At 41.5% G+C, this 17,105-nt stretch overlaps 1 protein-coding gene and 1 long non-coding RNA gene across 4 annotated transcripts in view; one reads left to right on the forward strand and one right to left on the reverse strand.

The window, feature by feature from the left end:
• Positions 1 to 3,697: 3,697 nt before the first annotated feature.
• Positions 3,698 to 6,334, reverse strand: LOC134362457 (uncharacterized). The gene is made up of 3 exons (XR_010021633.1): positions 6,247 to 6,334; positions 4,536 to 4,582; positions 3,698 to 4,043 (listed from the first exon to the last, which is right to left on the reverse strand). It is a non-coding gene; the product is annotated as an uncharacterized LOC134362457 (long non-coding RNA).
• The window catches only part of RAPGEF4 (Rap guanine nucleotide exchange factor 4), a 285,199-nt gene continuing 274,072 nt past the window's right edge, over positions 5,979 to 17,105 (forward strand). For all 3 annotated transcript variants that reach the window (XM_063077705.1, XM_063077715.1, XM_063077719.1), the window contains exon 1: positions 5,979 to 6,076. In XM_063077705.1, coding sequence (XP_062933775.1) covers positions 6,012 to 6,076 — 65 coding nt within the window. In that variant the 5' untranslated portion in view covers positions 5,979 to 6,011. The remainder of the gene's footprint in view (positions 6,077 to 17,105) is intronic.

Consider the following 17,105-nt stretch of genomic DNA (forward strand, 5'->3'; position numbering starts at 1 on the left):
ATACAGGAGTATCTTCTTGAAGAGAGCTGAGCTATGATTACTATCCAGGGTAGGAAAGTGGCTTCAATGGGCCACTCAGAGAACAGTTATGTATAATTGGGAACACAGGGGATTCTTTGTCTGACTCCAGCCCTGGAAACCTAAAGATCAGGAGAGAAGAAGTGGTATGCTTCTTTGGCAATGTGGAGAAGATGTGCTGTTGTTAGGACTGGTTAGCACTCTCAAAGTTTATAAGACCAAAGTAGGCATGAGTGTTTCTATGGACTGGATGTGGAACACACAGAAGAGAACTATCCTGGAGCCCTTTAAATCCTGCTCAAGAATATAGCTGGAGTGTGGGTGGAGGATAAATTGGGACTCCTATAGAGGAAGGCAGTTTGGAGGAGACTCAGGAAATCCAGATCCAAATGGAAAGGGGGGGAAAGGTAGCCAAAAGAGTGGCACTTGCCTATTTTGAGGGGCCCAGCAGGGAGGCCACCTAAGAACACATGAAAATGCCCACAGAGACAGAGCTGGCTTGACACAGTTGCCAGGCCTGGAAAATACGATGCCATCTTACAACTGTCCTGTCAAGGAAGAACTTTCCTGTCCTACTTTTCTTTCCTCCTTCCCTACTCCTCTGATTCTGGCAGGATCAAACCCAGCAGCTATCAAGTAGGGGCAGTGATGAGCAAGGAAAAGAGAGGCTGACCACATCCTCTTTCCTAAAGGCTGAGACCAGCCTATGACCAGCTCCAGACAGCGGAGGAGAAAGGAGAGAATTTTATCTTTGAACAAAGATTGAAGTATTTGGTAATAAACTCGTTTGGACATTCTAATAGAAAGACGCTAATATCCAGTGGCTGGGGTAGGATTACCCATACTAGGCAAGTTTAAAAGGACAGTGAGAGAAAACATTCAAATTGCTTTTATGATTTTTACTTCTTCAACAGATTGGTTACATTACTAGCAGAAGTCATGAATGTGGTTTTATAACCTACCTTCCAGTGAAGTACCTAAAACATGGTGAATCAAATTCTCCCTGTGTACAGATGTGTCTGACTGCCCAATCTATGATAGGATTCCCAGGGAGGGGAAAACATGGAGCCTTATCCTACTTCTATTACTGTGCCATTGTTCTACATGTTGCAATAATTATCTGGTGGTATGTACGTGTAGCTCTCGTAAGAAGAATGGCAGAGATAGGATGAGGGTGAATGGAGTAAAGATTGTGAGAGCAAGTCTAAAGTAGCCCTTGGGAAGCTTTAGTGTTTCTCATAGAGACCAATCCCTTGTTTCCTTCACAGTCAAAACTTGCAATTTTCAGATGTCAAGGCCCTTTAGTACAAGGGATCTCAATGGCTTATCACCAGGTCCCTGTGAAATGCAAAGAGCACATACTATTTGTCTGCACTGTACAGAGGATAATAGCTAAGAGTTATGGAACACTTACTATTCTAAATATCCCACAAGCATCATGTTCACAAATTAATTAATCAATACCATTAATTTTTCCACTTTACAGATGATGAAACAGAGTCTTAGGCTAAGTAATTCATTTAAGGTCAAACACAGCAGAAATGGAGCTGCAGTTTGAACTTGGCTGCCTATCTCCAACTGCCTAACTTTGAACCACTGCTCAGATGAACAAAGTGGAACTCAGACATTAAGCAACTCATTCAAGGGTCTACATGGCATTAACAGACATGGGTCTTGTAACTTATCCTCATCTCACTGGATATCCTCTGCGGAGACCTTTAGCTCTCTCACAGAGAATTCACTAAACAAGAGCAAGGAGATTAAGCAGAATTTTTTTTTTTTTGGCCAATGAAAAAGCAAGTCCCAAAAGATAATTAAGTAAATTATAACTATACATTAGAATATTTGGTAGCCAGTAAAAAATTTTAATGAGGACTTTTTTAAACATGTAAAGCATTTTTCCATTTCAAGTAGAAAAAGTAGCCTATAAGCTATTAATGCATTCAAGTATGAATATGTATATCTATACACATGTATACATCTACATGATTGAATGCAAGTAGCTAGTTGTATGTATGTGTTTATGGGTGTATGTATGATTGTGTCTTTTTAAAATAGAAAAGTTTAGAATGAAATGCACTAAAATATTAGCAGTATTATCTTTAGTTGGTAGAACTAGGAGTAATTTTTACTTTTTCTCCTATACTTTTCATTCTTTTTCCCCCAATGCATATTCTTTTTTTTCCTCACCAGACAGGTTTATTATTATTTTTACTATTGTTTACTTTTTAACAGTTTTATTGAGATATAATTTGTATACATAAATTCACTCATTTAAAATATACCATTTAGTGATTGTTATTACATTTATAGAGTTGGGTATCCGTCACCGCAATCGAACTTCAGATCATTTCCATCACGCTGAAAAGATTCCTCAGGGCCATTTGCAGTCAATTCCTGTTCCTAGCCCCAACCCCAGGCAATCCCTAATCTTTCTATCTCTATAGATTTGCCTTTTCTGCACACATCATGTAAATGGAATCATACAATATGTGGTCTTTTTGGTCTGGCTTACCTTATATTCTTTTAAAGAAAGGGAAAAGGGTAAATATTCTTTGGTTCTTTGCCTTTCCAGTCAAAACCAAACAAAATTCTGTTTTTTCTCTTCATACTAGGATAACTAAGAGCTTCTCCTCTGTTTATATAGTTTTTGACCAACAATCAAAAATCCTTTTCAGACCACAAGAATAATCTGTAGAACAGTAAAGCTATTCCTGATGTTTCAAGGACCTTTTCTATTTTTTATTCCTCATAAATCTCTCTATTCTTACATTAAAAAGCTGATAACCATTTTGTTCTTGTCTGGGCAGTCATTTTGGACATGCCTTACACTCTCATTCCATTGACAGAAACAGTAACAACTTTGCTGAGGTGCAAGGGCTTTGGAGTCAGACACACCTGAATCCAGCTGAGGGACCCCAGCTCCAGTAGCTCAGTTATTGACCCTTCCTGAGTCCCGGTGTCCCAGTGAGTTTCTCGGAGTTACTAGTACCAACTTCCAGGGTGTGTGCGCTGGGTATGCTGACAATTGTTAATGCTCCTTCAAAAGGATATTCTTTAAATGATTTTTCCACTTCTCTCTGGAGAAAAGGAGGGATCTCCATACAGCAAAACAGAGGCCATCAGACCTACACTCCTATCATGGTGGGCTCCTGGGGTCTCATTCCCACTCCAAGAAGCTCATCAACGTGTTCCTTACAACCCATAAATATCATTTTCTCTATTTCATACATTTTCAAAGATATTTATCACTCCTTGTGGAGTAGTGTCCTCCTGGCTCTGCTGCATTGAATGTTCTGAAGGTTAAATGAAATAACACATGTAAAGAACACTGCACAGTGTCTAACCCTCAGTAGATGTTCAATAAACGGCAGCTATTATTAATATCATGGCCAAAATGACAGCAACTCTGAGCCTCTGTGTGTGACAGATAATGTGAAGTTCCTTTTTTCTCTAGCTCCTTACTCCGAAACATTCTCTGAGGAAAGGCATTTTGAGAAAGCTGTTGGTGACCTTGAAACGTTCTCAGTAGCTCTCTGATGTCTTTATAAATGAAACTTAATATACATAGGAGACACATTTCCTCCTTTATAAAAAAGCCACAACAGAAATACCTTTGGTAATCTTTATATGGTATAATATTTTAAATGTTACTTACCTCAAACATGATAGAAATGAACAGGACAAAGGTCAACTGGGGGACAAGCACTGAGCAGGAAAGTGTTGCTGAGGTGACACTGTGGCAGGTCTGAAACCAGATCCTGGTTATCGAACAGAAAGGAAATGGCAAATTCTTCAGAGGGCTTTAATATCCCACTTGTTTTATTCGGATACAAGCATCCCAGAAAGCACCTGCTGTCTCCTTCTCGCCAATCTCCTTGAACCTCCCTCGAGCAGGGGTGATGAGGAAATTAGTCTCTGCTTCCACCATCTTGCAGTGTGATACTCTGCTGTCACTGAAGTCACCACCAAAGAAAGCCTTCACCAGATGTGTCCCCTGGACTTTGGACTTCCAGCCTCTGCAACTGTAAGCAATAAATTTCATTATCTTACAAATTACCCTGTTATGTGTATTTAGTTATAAGCAACAGAAACGGGCTAATACGATGGGTAAGAGAGAAAGAAACAAAGTGAGGAAAGCAATGCTATGTCCCTTTCTCCCCTTGTCATTCCCCAAATGCATGGCACAAATATCAAAACAGTGCTTGGTAGTAGTCCAAAAGGTTTAACTTGTCCCCAAATTCCTAAACAACCATCAGAGTGTAATTTCATTTTTGGCAGTGTGTAACTGAACAACTTCTATACATAACATTTGTTGTGAACATCCACAAGGTACAAACTGTGCTGGAGTGAGCAGGACTGAAGCTATGTTGGAACCTAAAACTGCATGGGCTCTAAAAGATTTTAAAAGGACACAGTTTTTTTCTTGGCATGCATTTCTCTGAGTTTCCTCTTCTCCCATCGTTATTTGATATTTTGGACCTTGGTTATGGGGCAAGATGACACTATTTACATACACGTAAAGTTGTTTTTCAGCCAGCCTGGAGCTGCAAACTTGCAGACCCTGGGAAACAAAGGAAGACATCAATGAAGCTATGCTGATTCCACCCCTCCAGCAGGACCTTGAGATAACAGCAAGGACAGGAGCAGAAACCAGAGTCTTGAGGAGGCTTTGCACCCAAACCAGAGTCTTTGGGAGGCTTTGCACCCGGCCCCTTGAAGGTCCTTCCGCCTCCTGCTTTTCGTTCCCTACCTTCCAATCCCCTGGCCACCTCTTTAAGCACCCCTCAGTAAATCTGAGTCTTTGAGATGGCTTCAGTCTGGCCACTCTCCTTCAGGTTTATTGGAGAGATGGGTTAGCCCAGCATCTCTCCTCAGGTCACTGGTTTTCCTGAACAAAAGCTGACTTCCAATTGCACCAACTTTGACTTCTGAGTGGCTTGTTTTTAGTATGGGGGCAGGCAGCCAGACCCGTGCCCTGCATCAGCTGTACGACTACCCATTCAACACTCCAGCCATGGACGGAAGGACATGTAGGGCCAGCCACCTAAGTTCACCCAAGTGCCTGGGGATCTGGGCCCCCAGTCCTGAAACCTTCGTTCTTCTGTGGCCCGACTGCTCCTCATTCTTAACTGCGTTTTTTTCATCATGCAAGTGATGGAAGCCCAAGCAGGTCCAAGGTTCAAGGCCAGTGACTTCAGTTTGTCATCCCTTCAGTCACCACGGGCCGCCCTGTCTGTTCAGGCCCTTCTGGGCACTGGCCTCCCTCTGCTCCTGCCTCCAACCTGCCTGCGCTGCGTCTCCATTCCGTCCCGGCCCTTCCTCACCCTTCAGGAGAAAGTGTCCCCGGGACTCCACACTTAGAGACACTGCGGGTGTCCTCATCCCCAGCCTTCACAGCCCTCCCCTCCATCCCTTTTCAAAGGGGAGACAGCAAAGGTGAGCAAGAAACCGCTGGCAAGTTTTCACAGCTGCTGAGGAAGACTAATGGTTTCTAAGGAAACAGAGAGGCAGCAGCCATTTTAGTGGCATTTGCTGTATGAAAAATATATAGACACTGACATCCCCCCTCCCCACACACCCCGGTGGCGCCTGCCCGCCCTCCCCGCCTCCGAGGCCCCGAGGTGAGGGCGGGGACCAGGTCTCCCGGGGAAGCAGCAGCCACCTGTCGCAGGTGGCCGGCCACCCGGGGTCGCCACCTCCCCCCGCCCCTCGGCGGGCGGGACCACGGGACTCCCCACCCCCGGGCGCCGCAGTGCAGCGGCGGGCGGGCGGCTCGGCCCTCCGGGTGCCCGCGTCCCGCCCCCCGCCCCCCGCCCGGCAGGCCCCGGGAGCCCGCTGGGAGGGCGGGCCCGTCGCAGCCGCGCTCGTCGCCAGGAGAGGCGGGCCGGGAGGAGCGGGGTCCGCGCGGCGGGCGAGGCGCGGGCGGAGGCGGAGGCAGAGCGAGCGCGGGAGGTCGCCGCAGCCGGGGACACCGCGCGCCGCTGCCCAACATGGTCGCTGCGCACGCTGCCCATTCTTCCTCCTCCGCCGAGTGGATCGCCTGCCTGGATAAAAGGTACCTCGGCCAGGGTCCCCAGCCGGGAGCGGGCTCTGCGGCGCTGCCCCTGCCCCGAGACCGCCGCCCCACACCTGGTCGCCGCGCGGGTGGCTGCGGGAGGCCGGGGTCCCCGAGCGGGGGAGGGGGCCGAGTCCCCGTCCTGGGTGCAGGAGGACGCGGACCCCTACCTCTTGTGGGGTGCCACCTGCGTGAGATTTTTACACGTGGTGGAGAAAATGCAGCGCAGTGGTGGGGAGAGAGCTGCAGCCTCTCCAGTGCCCCCTCCGCGCCGCCGCTCCAGGCGCCACTCTTGGGTGGGGGTTATTTTCTCTTGGCATCACGGGACAGAAGAATAGGTACATACCGTCTTCCGGCTGTTCAGAGCATTAGGGGTGAATGCAATTTAAGTTTTAAGGAGGGGTGTGAGGGAGATGGGGGATAGGCAGGTGCAGAGTAACATTCTTTTTTTCTGTTCCTGAAAGCAAAGTGTGAGGGACCCGGAGGAGCTGTCAAGTCCTTCGCTGAAATTCACAGCGCTCTGCCCCCGCAGTCGCTCGCTCAAGGTCTATGATGGGAAGGTCACGCGGGAGGCTGCTTTCGTCTTAATACCTGCTTCTCGGGAAAAGACCCTTACTCTAAAAAAAATTAAAACCATAAAGCTCCTGACGACAGCTCTCTCTCTAAGGAGGGTGCTGTGTGTAACAACGGACTGCAATTGTTTCCAGGCTCCGACAGCATAATTTTCTGTTTGTCCAGATTGCAGGTTTAGCTGTAAACATTGCACAGTATGTTAGCAATTATAGTTTATTACCCTGATTAAAAGGTGATGCATCTGAACTTTTAAGAACTGAGCAAGAAATCTTGCAGAGTGAACTGCCTCTGAATTTCGGAGTTTGATGCAGAAGGGGGTGATTCACGTCTTGCAGCTATCTGCATGACATCTCTATTTTGCATTTGTGTGAAATATTTTGTGCTCTGCCATATTGAAAATTTTTCAATTAACAGATTCGTGACCAGATCAAACTTGAAAATCTTAAGTGTGACATGCTGTGCGTACTCTACTATTTTAGGCCTTTGTTGAGAACTATTAAGTAATTTGGAAAAAGCTAAATGTAGCTCATTTGAATAACTTAATATATCTGAGAAATAATCTTGACTTCCAATTATCACACAGTAGCAAGATTTTTTGGCAGGCAGTGCTCTATTTATGTCTAAAATGATATATACTAATATTAGAAGAGTTATGTGCAATAAATAGTAAGAAAATTGAAGTGGTGGTTAAATCATGCAGAATTATGTAGAGGAAGTAAGAGCATATTTAAACGCAGAGCCTGCTAATGTGATTAGTAATCTAAATTTAATGGTTTAGGAAAAATTAATTATAAAAGAAGGGAGAATTGAGATCTTACATTTAACCTATAAATAGTAGTGCTTCTTCATGAGTGAAATTTTTAGATAATAGATAACATTTCTATTTGTAGAAATACATGGCATGCCATTTTTTGAACAGTCGGTAATGCACTGGAAACCCTTTAGTCAGTAAGTACTTATGACAAAATTACAGAGCGATATGAACACAAATGGGGCATATTTGACTCTGTCTTTTCATAATGTGTATCTGCCCAAATGATTTTGTTTGGAATAGATTTTTAGAACATGGTGCCACAATTTAATGCCACCATTTATAATGGGGAAAAAAATCTACTAGAAAAAAAAACACCTCCACAGATACTGAGCCTGGCATTAGTGGAGTGCAGGTGAATGGACAGATGGATAAGTCAAGGATTTTAGGCCCAGAACGGTCATCAGTTTTGATCTTGGACATGTCACTTTTACTTCCCTGAGTGCCTGAAAACTGAAGCTAGGACTATTAGTATTACCTCCCAGGGATGAGTAGACAAATGGAAGAACAACAAAAGGTGAAAGTACTTTGAAAACTGTGAGGTTCAGTGTAAGCATTTTATTTTGTGATGTTAAGAGAACCTTGCATGTTCTGCAGTGTTGATGCCAACATTCCTATGAACAGTTTAGGAATGGCAATTTCATTGTAAGAGGGCCTTGGGGCCCTTGTTTTGAAGTTGCATTTTTACTTAGATTGCCTGTTTATTTTTTAAGAAAGGGCGGAAGTTGAGAGTGCTGATGGAAACTGATTAGGGAAACCCCCTGAAATACCTCCTTAGTGGAGACACTACCCTCAACATTTCTGAGAAATGCAATTTTGATACCCTATTCCAGGTACTGGGCTGGGTGTGGGAATGCAACAAAAAATGAGAGTTTCTTATTGGCTTATGGGGTGGGGGAGTGGTAGTGAGACAGCTGCATAAACAACTGACCACAATGCAATGGTAAGTGCTTTAATGGAGATGTATAAAGTGCTTCAGGAATGCAGAGGATAGAGTCCTCAGGTCTGCCAGGGGTGATTCCTGCAGGTTCCTGCCTGGACCTCAGAGGTTGAGGGAAATTTTACCAGTCAGAAAATTAGGGAGGACATGCCAGGCAGATGGAGCAACTCGAGCCAAGATGTTTCGAAGGTGTGGCATATGAATATGCTGATTTCTTCCCAACCACAAATTCCTCCTGTGACCAAATTTAGAGTGTAGGAATGTATGCTGTATTGTTATACAACATTTTATTGTGGACATTTTCAAGAATGCACACAAAAAAAGAAGGGATGATGTAAGGAACCCCTGTATGCTATTTGGGGACATGATGCTGGGGCCTTTTAACTGAGAACATAACTGGGAAGTGTAGTTCAAATATATGCATCATACAAGTGTCATCTGTTGTGGACACTAGGAAAAGAAGAACCCAGAAATTAGAAATAAAAAGGAGAGAATAAAAACTAGGAGTCTACAGGAGTAAGGCAGTAGGTAAACAAAGCTGAAGCAAAACAAAAGAACAAACCAAAAAAAAAAAACCGAGGAAAATAAAGCTTTAGAAGTGTTTGTTAGGTGTGTGTAGAAAGTTATCATAGATTGGACAATATTATACAAACTTGTATGTTGGGGAGGGGATTGAAAATATGTAGCTATGTGGTTTAGGTTAAAGAAAGAAAATCCAAAGCTTTTTATGTATCAAGCATCCATGGTTTTAGACTACAGAGGAGATGAGAGTCTACAAATACTTATCTTAAAGTCAGAAAGACATTGAACATTTGGAAGGATAAACCAACGTTGAAAAAATCTCAGCAGACATATTGTTAAAGAAAAACAAGCTTACCACTATCTCATGGATCTTAGAATTTTTTTCTGTGCAGAGATTATAACTAGGAATGAATTACAGAGTTCTCAGTATTTGGGATTTAAGATATGTAAATTTTTCTTTTTTCTCTTTTACTGTGCTGACCATTGTTTAATTTTAGTGAAAATAATTTTCCCCATAAGGTTTTAAGTTTGCCACCTGTGAACTTCAGAACCATTTATTCTCATGGTTGATAAGGGAGTATTATGAAGGGACAAGGACCACACAAATTCACATATGTATAGTGAATCATTGCTGGTATTCATCACTATGGAGCTAGGGTTGGCAAACTATGACTCATGGGCCAGATCTGGCAGCTGCCTGTATGTCTCCTGAGTTAAGAGTGATTTTTATATTCCTGAATGGTTGGAAGTAAATCAAAAGAAGAGTAGTACTTTGTGACCCATGAAATTTATATGAAATTCAAATTTCAGAGTCCATAAACAAGGTCTTTTTGGAACACAGCCATGCTCGTTTGGTTACGTATTGTCTGTGGCTGCTTTCAGGCTACAATGGCAGAGTTGAATAGTTGCAATGGAGACTGTGTGGCCCACAGTGCTTAAAATGTTTATGATGCGAACCTTTAAAGAAAATGCTTGCCATCCCTTGTTATAGGTGAAAGAATATAGCTAAGTCATTGACAGTGAAACCACTGGAGATGAAAGTAATTGTCTTCATATGGGAAGGAGTTCATATGTTTGGGTTTCTTGTTTTTTAATTAGAAGTATAGCTTGGAGGGAGGAACACTGACTATCACAGGCCAAAGCAGGAGATGAAGTTAACATGGTAGGTGTATGTAAAAAAGGTTGTGATCTTTCAAAAGCAGCTAAGGAATTTTTTTAAGTATCCATGTTTCATTTAGAAAATACCTCTTGAGGAGTTTTTTTTTTTTTTTGCATCTGACTTACCCCCAAATAGATGTTTTGTTAGCTATTTTAATGTGGTTGAATGAGAGTGAAAGAAATCAAGGAACAAATATGTTAAAAACCAAAATGTAGCACATATGGTGAGAGAAGATGACTCAGATATCAAAGAAGCATCAGACATGGTTTCATCCTTGAGAAATATAGAAGATCAAAGAAGCACACAGAGCAGAAGGGTACTCCTGGGGGAGGCTGGTGTCAACTAGGTGGTTCCCAAGGGATGGCATTACCCCAGTAAATTCTCCAGAGCTCAAGGCTGGTCTCACAATCCTCATTTGTCAGCACATTGAGAATTAATACATTTTTCAGGGATGGATACACAGGCACCAGACTCTCAGTGACTGTAAAAACCAGAAAAACAGTTTATTAATTTGACAATAAGATATGTGACATCAGAGAAGTGGACAGTCACATCCTTTGGCTAACGCATTCTTTCTCTAGGCAAGCTGTCTGGGAAATCCAGTTGTTAGCATAAGTTCAGTTTATGCATTTGCAGTGAGATGCATAGCTGCCAGGAGGTCAGGACGCTTACATCTTCTGACCTGTACGGAGTGCATTCTCTTCCTAGAGCGACAGAGTCCAGGAATTGAATTATAATCAGAAGGTGGTTCTGGGAGTCCTTCAGGACAGCTTAGCCATCACCTCTTCCAGTTAGATGACCGTCACATGTGCCCCCATAGTACACTTTGTCCAAGACTGAAATAACACAGCACAAGTCAGACTGCGTCTCACTTGCCTGTTTACTTCTCTTTTCAGATCACTTAACATTAGTCCCTGTATTTCATTCATCAGTTTCTAGCTTCAGCGCAGTGCCCTGACTGTAGAAGGTGCTGATGGGACTAGGGTGAGCTGGCCACATGCATCCTCCTCAGGGGTGGAGTGGCCTCTGCAAGCTTGTAGGGGTGTCCTGGCACTGGCCCTCTTTGCCTGCGAAAAGGTTTGGATTGACAATGTCAACCTCTGTCTGCCTCTTCTGCTCCTTCTGTGCTTCCTGGCTAATGTGAATACTGTTTTTTTTAAAAGTGACATTGCATAGTTTTATTCTAATGTAGTCTTTTTTTAAAAAAATCCTTTTTTATTATGGAAAATTTCAAAATATACAAAAAGAGAGAACAGTGTGATTCTCTTGTACCACCCCCTCCCGGCCCCAGCAATCATCAACTCAGGGCCAATCTTACTTTATTTATTCCCCACTCATCTCCCACTGCCCCTAGGATTATTTTGAAACAAATCTCTCACACAGTATTACTTTATCTGTAAATATTTCAGTATATATCTCTAAAAGGTAAGGACTCCATAAAGAAAACAATACCATTATCACACATTAAACAATTTGACATTAGGTCCCTAATATAATCACATATCCAATCATTGTTCAGATTTCCCCATTTACCTCATAACTTTTTTGTTTTGCACTTTGTATCAGGATTCGAACAAGTTATATGTAATTGATATGTCTCTAGGTCCAGGTTCTCCCTCTCTTTCTCTTTTTCTTCTTTGCAATAAATTTCTTGAAGCAACTGGTATTTTTTTACAGTCTGAATTTTATTTTATTATTATTTTTTTCTACCCTGCCCTGCTCAGAGGCCTCACATGCCAGAGGTGCCCACCCCATGTATGGCTCCAGCAGTGAGCACACATGGGTCACAGCAGCTTGTCATGGAGCCCACCCATTGCCTCTTCTTGCCTCCCTCATGTTTAACCTCAACTCTCCACCCCCCCACCACACACCTCTGCCTGCAGCCTCTGTTTCCCCAGGTCCTCCCCACACTGCCCTCAGCATCATCAGCCTCCGAGCCCACTCTGTTCCTACAGCCCCTGCCCCAGCACCCAGCTCAAGGCTCCCCATGCTGGGGCAGCCCTCAGCCAGCCCTGTTTCCCTGGGTCCCCATGTACCCCTGTGTCCCAAGCAGTGTGATCTCCTCACTGCCCCCCACATGTGCCTTGGAGCAGATGACTCTCCCTTTGTAGGCCAGTACAACACTGACAGTGAGCCTGCCATGCACAGAAGACAGGGGGATGAAGACAACGTGGAACTTGCCTTCGAGAACTCTCTCTCTGGAGGGAAAGACATATGCTCATGTACAGCCTGAATTTTGATTATACCCCCATAGTGCCTTTTAGCATATCTTTTTGTCCCCTATATTTCCTGTATATTGATATTTGGGTCTAGAGCTTGATCAGATTCAGATTTGATTTTTTTGGCAAGAATACTTCACAGAAGTGTTCCATCACAAGACACATAATGTCAAGCTATCTCTTTTTTGTGATGTTAGCAATATATTGTTTTTAAAGTTTAACACCTGGCAACTTTTTATTTGCAGCTTCTGGAATGTCGTCTCATTGTGGCCCCCGATACATGGGAACACATAGCATATGTGAGGGTACTTCAGAAAGTTTGCGGAAAAATAGAATTGAAAGATAATATTAATCTTTTCATGAATTTTTTCAAGTACCCTTTATATGAGGAACAATTACAGAACAACACAACCTAATATGTAATCAGGTTAAATTCCATGGTACTGATTTTATTTGCCCTAGGATTTTAGGGAAGGAAAGTTTCGCCAGACCTGAACTCCCTCAGACTGGGGACATGTGTGGGATTGTTGTACCCAAGGACCAATGGGCATGTGAGAAGAGTAGCTGGTCCACACTGCCCTTGGCCCTGACCACAGCCTAGGAGCCTGAAAGATTCTTCAGAGGAAAATGGTGCTCAACAAAGTAAATTTGCTCTCCTTGTCTTAGTTGAGGTTCTCTCAAATGGATTTCTGTCTCTTCCAATGAGGGTGGGACTGGCAGATCCCTTTGTTCAAATTTCTCATGAGTTTATAACCCTTCCACGGAAGCTGTTTATTCTGGATCACCTCCTCAGTCCCGGGACAGCTCGTTTCCTTTAGTCAGATTTAAGCCCACCTTCATGCATTCTCTACTGTGGCAGTAAAGAGTGAGTTTTCCCTCTAGTACCTTCAACTCTCTGATGAAGGGAAGAGAGAGAGAGAGGACAGACCACCTTAGGAGTACCAGAGGACTGAGAGACTGAGGAAGGAGAATGAGATTGGAAATAAGTGGGTGGGCAGGATGACAGAGAAAGATCCAGCCAAACATCTGAAAGAAAACAATCTGACCGGAGCGGAGGTGGGATAGTCCTTGGCCATGTTGACTCAGCCGCATCCACGGTCACCCGCTTGCTTCCCCTGCCTGAAAAGGAAAACAAAGTGCCGCTGCTGCTGTCTCTTCTCTCTGTGCATGCTCTTTCTGGGAGTGCCCATCTACTTCCTTTTTAACTGTACAGACTACTTACACTCTGTCCCCATGGCTTATCTTCTAGGCCAGATGCATTGTTGCTCTCTGTAGGACATTCCCACATAAATATCCCATTAATATTTTGTGGCAGACATTGTTTTTCTTCACCTATCTCTGCTATAGAGGCTGGAAAACAAAGTACTAATTTTCCCAGTCTCCTGTGAAGCTGGGTATCCACATAATGCAGTTCTGGCCAAGGAGACAGCAGAAATCTACTGGAGGCTTCCAGGGAAGCTTTTGCTTTGCTGATGAAAGACAGATGTACTTGATACCCAGTTCCTCCCTTCTTTCTGCCTGGAATTCCTACGTGAGGACTGGCCTATGGCAAACCATTTTGTAATCCCAGAAGGAAGGGCCAAGAGAAACATAGAGACCCTGGTTCTGACTTTGTTCAACTGTTGAAACTAGGTCAGTAGTTGCCTACCTTCAGATTTATTTCCATAAATCACTCTTTGTTAGGCTTTCTATCATTTGCCATCAAAACTATCTCTAACCTTGATACTTGTCTCAAGTTGACTTATCTTTCTTAACTCTCCTCCCCATTAGTTTCTATTTCTTACTTTCCTATTTTATTAATGACATTATGACCTTCTCATTCTCAAAACTTTGAAGTTACCTTTGTTCTCCCTTTCCTATGTCCTTTTTTACATCTAACCAGTCACTAGTTCTTTTCTTGGCCTTTATATTTTACTGCTTTATTTCAGGGCCTTATCATCTGGATCTCCTCATTGTTTCCTTCTTCCAATTTGGAAAATACAATATATTCAAATCAGCTTTGTTTTAGGAACAGCCAGACAGATTCAAATTCAGTCACCTCCAGCCCCTAGCTTCATGATGTTGGCCAAGTTATTTATCTTTCTGAACCTCTGTTTCCAGATCTTCTAATGAGGTTACCAATACCTATGAGTAGGGCTCTGTTGAGGTTTGTGGGGTAATGGAAGTGTAGCTGCATGGTCATGTCTAAGTAAAGAGAGAGTTTAGCATAGGAGTTAAAAGTTTGGGAGCCAAACTGTATAGGTTCAAATCCCAGTTTTAAGTTTATTAATAGTGTAACTTTGGTCAAGGTATTCAGTTCTAGTGGTTGTTTTGTAGATTCTTCAGGAATTTCTGTGTAGACAATCTTGTTATCTGTAAACACTGGCAGTTTTACATATTCTTTCTGATCTTTATGTCTTTCATTATTTGTTTTTCTTGCCTTATTGCATTGGCTGGGACCTCTAGGACAAGGCTGAATAGAAGTGGTGAGGATGGACATCCTTGAATTTACTGTTTTGCCATGATTTTAGTTGTAAGTTTTTCTTTCTTTCTTTTTTTTCTTAGCAAATTCCCTTTAATGAAATTATTGAGATGATCATTTAATTTTTTTTCTTTTATTTTGTAAATGTAGTGAATTTACATTGATTGATTTTCATATGTTAAACCAATCTTGCCTTCTTGTGATAGATACCACTTTGTCATGATGCATTATAATTTTTATATATTGTTCTATTCAACTTAATTAATAATATTTTTATATCTATTCAGGAGGAATATTAGCCTGTAACTTTCTTTACTTGTAATGTGTTTTCAGGTTTTAGTATTTGGATTATTCTGGCTTCATAAAGTGAATCAAGAAACATTTCCTTTTCCTCTATTTTTTTCTTTCCTTTATTTTTAGAACTTGTCAAAGATTGGTACTATTTAAAAAAATTGTTTTATAGATGTTCATCTGGATCATGAGTTTTCATTGTAGAAAGCTTTTTGATGACAAATTTAATCTTTTTATAGATAGAGGACTATTTAGGTTTTCTATTTCTCCTTGTATTAGTTTTGATAAGTTGTTTCAAGGAGTTTGACATTTCATCTAAGTTATAAAATTTATTGGTATGGAGTTGTTCATAGTATTCTCTTATTATCCTTTTAATGTCCTTAGGATATGTAATGATGTTTCCTCCTTTATATCTTATATTAGTAATTTTTGTCTGCTCTCTTTTTTTTTGCAATCATTATTGCTAGGAGCTTCTCAATTTTGTTAATCTTTTAGAAGATCAACTTTTGGTTGATTTTCTCTTTTGTTTGAGTTTTTTTTTTTTTTTTCCCCTTTATCTTCTTACTTAGAGTTTAACTTGCTCTTCTTATTCTGGCTTCTTAAAGTGTAAACTTACATAATTAATTTTAAACATTTTTTCTTTATTAATCTGAACATTTAAGTTATAATTTCTCATGGCCAACACAAACAAGGAAGCACAGTTATTTCATTATTCAGGATTTACAAACTAAAACTATTACCTCTGGAGGAGAACAATTAATCAAGCTGATGCTGGGACCTGCTGATTCCCCTCACCCTCATGGAGAAGATACTTTGCGATGTGATGAATATCCTTAATAACATCCCAACAGTGAATTCAGCAATGGGTTTCACAGGACTCTTTCAATATAGCATAATGCTCAAGGGACAATAAGGAGCAGTAATTATCCTAGGGGGCCAGTATAATATATAGCTTTCTAAGGTTAGATGTTAGGATATTTTAGGAGTAGATGGATTACTTCTCTTTCAGGAAATTCTTTGTAAATATTGTTTGTCATATCTGAGCCACTGATAATTATTAAAATTGGGTTGAATTGACTTTGAAGTGATATTTTCCAATAGATACCTGGAATGCTGCTATTATGTGTTGTTGGTTAAATGAAGAGTAATATGACTTTGGAGTCAGCCAAACTGAAGGAAAAATCCCATCCTCATTTGACAGCCAAATAAGAATGTATGCCTTTATGGTGGTCCACCCCTTCTCTGTGAGGATGTGGGAGCAAGAGTATATTCTCGAAGAGGAATATTGGCGCTACTCTAATTACAGACAAACGGTGGTCAAGAACCCACTGGTTATGCCGAAGCATGGCCTCTGTAATTGTCACTGTGGAAACTGAGGAACATATGTTAATTGCACTGAAGTAATCTTGCAGTGCTTAGCTGCGAGTCATATAATTTTCTAAAAGCCCTTTTATTGAATAAAATTGATTGTAAAATGTAAGCATGTCAAGTAGGCTGACTTGCTTTATAGAAATATTATCTATAAATTGGTTAAAAGTTCACCAAACCAAACCAAAGTTCACCAAAAATGTTGAACTGCTCTCTTTTTTAATTAAATGGAGAAATCATTTTTAAAGGCCCTTGAAAAAGCCTTAATAATAGAGATGTTGAAGACAAGTAGAAAAGACCTTTGATGGGAAGCAGACATTACTTGCAACTTAATAATTTGATTCTTGTTATTATGTGAAATTTCAATTCTGTTTAAACTCCAAATGAAGGCATTAATGTCTTGCCTGGTGTTTGGGCAGCCTATTCTTTTAGTCATTGTTTTTTAAAAATCTTTATTGAGGTATAATTGACAAATAAGAATTGTATATATTTAAGATGTACAACTCAAAGTTTTGATATATTTATATTTGTACATTGTGAAATAATTGCCACAGTCATGCTAATTTACATATTCATCACCTCACATGGTTACCGTGTGTGTGTGTGTGTGTGTGTGTGTGTGTGTGTGTGTGTGTGTGTGTGTGTGTGTGTGTGTGTGTGTGTGTGTGATGAGAACACTTATTTA

The sequence above is a fragment of the Cynocephalus volans genome, chromosome 1, assembly GCF_027409185.1.
Source record: "Cynocephalus volans isolate mCynVol1 chromosome 1, mCynVol1.pri, whole genome shotgun sequence".
NCBI lineage: Eukaryota > Metazoa > Chordata > Mammalia > Dermoptera > Cynocephalidae > Cynocephalus > Cynocephalus volans.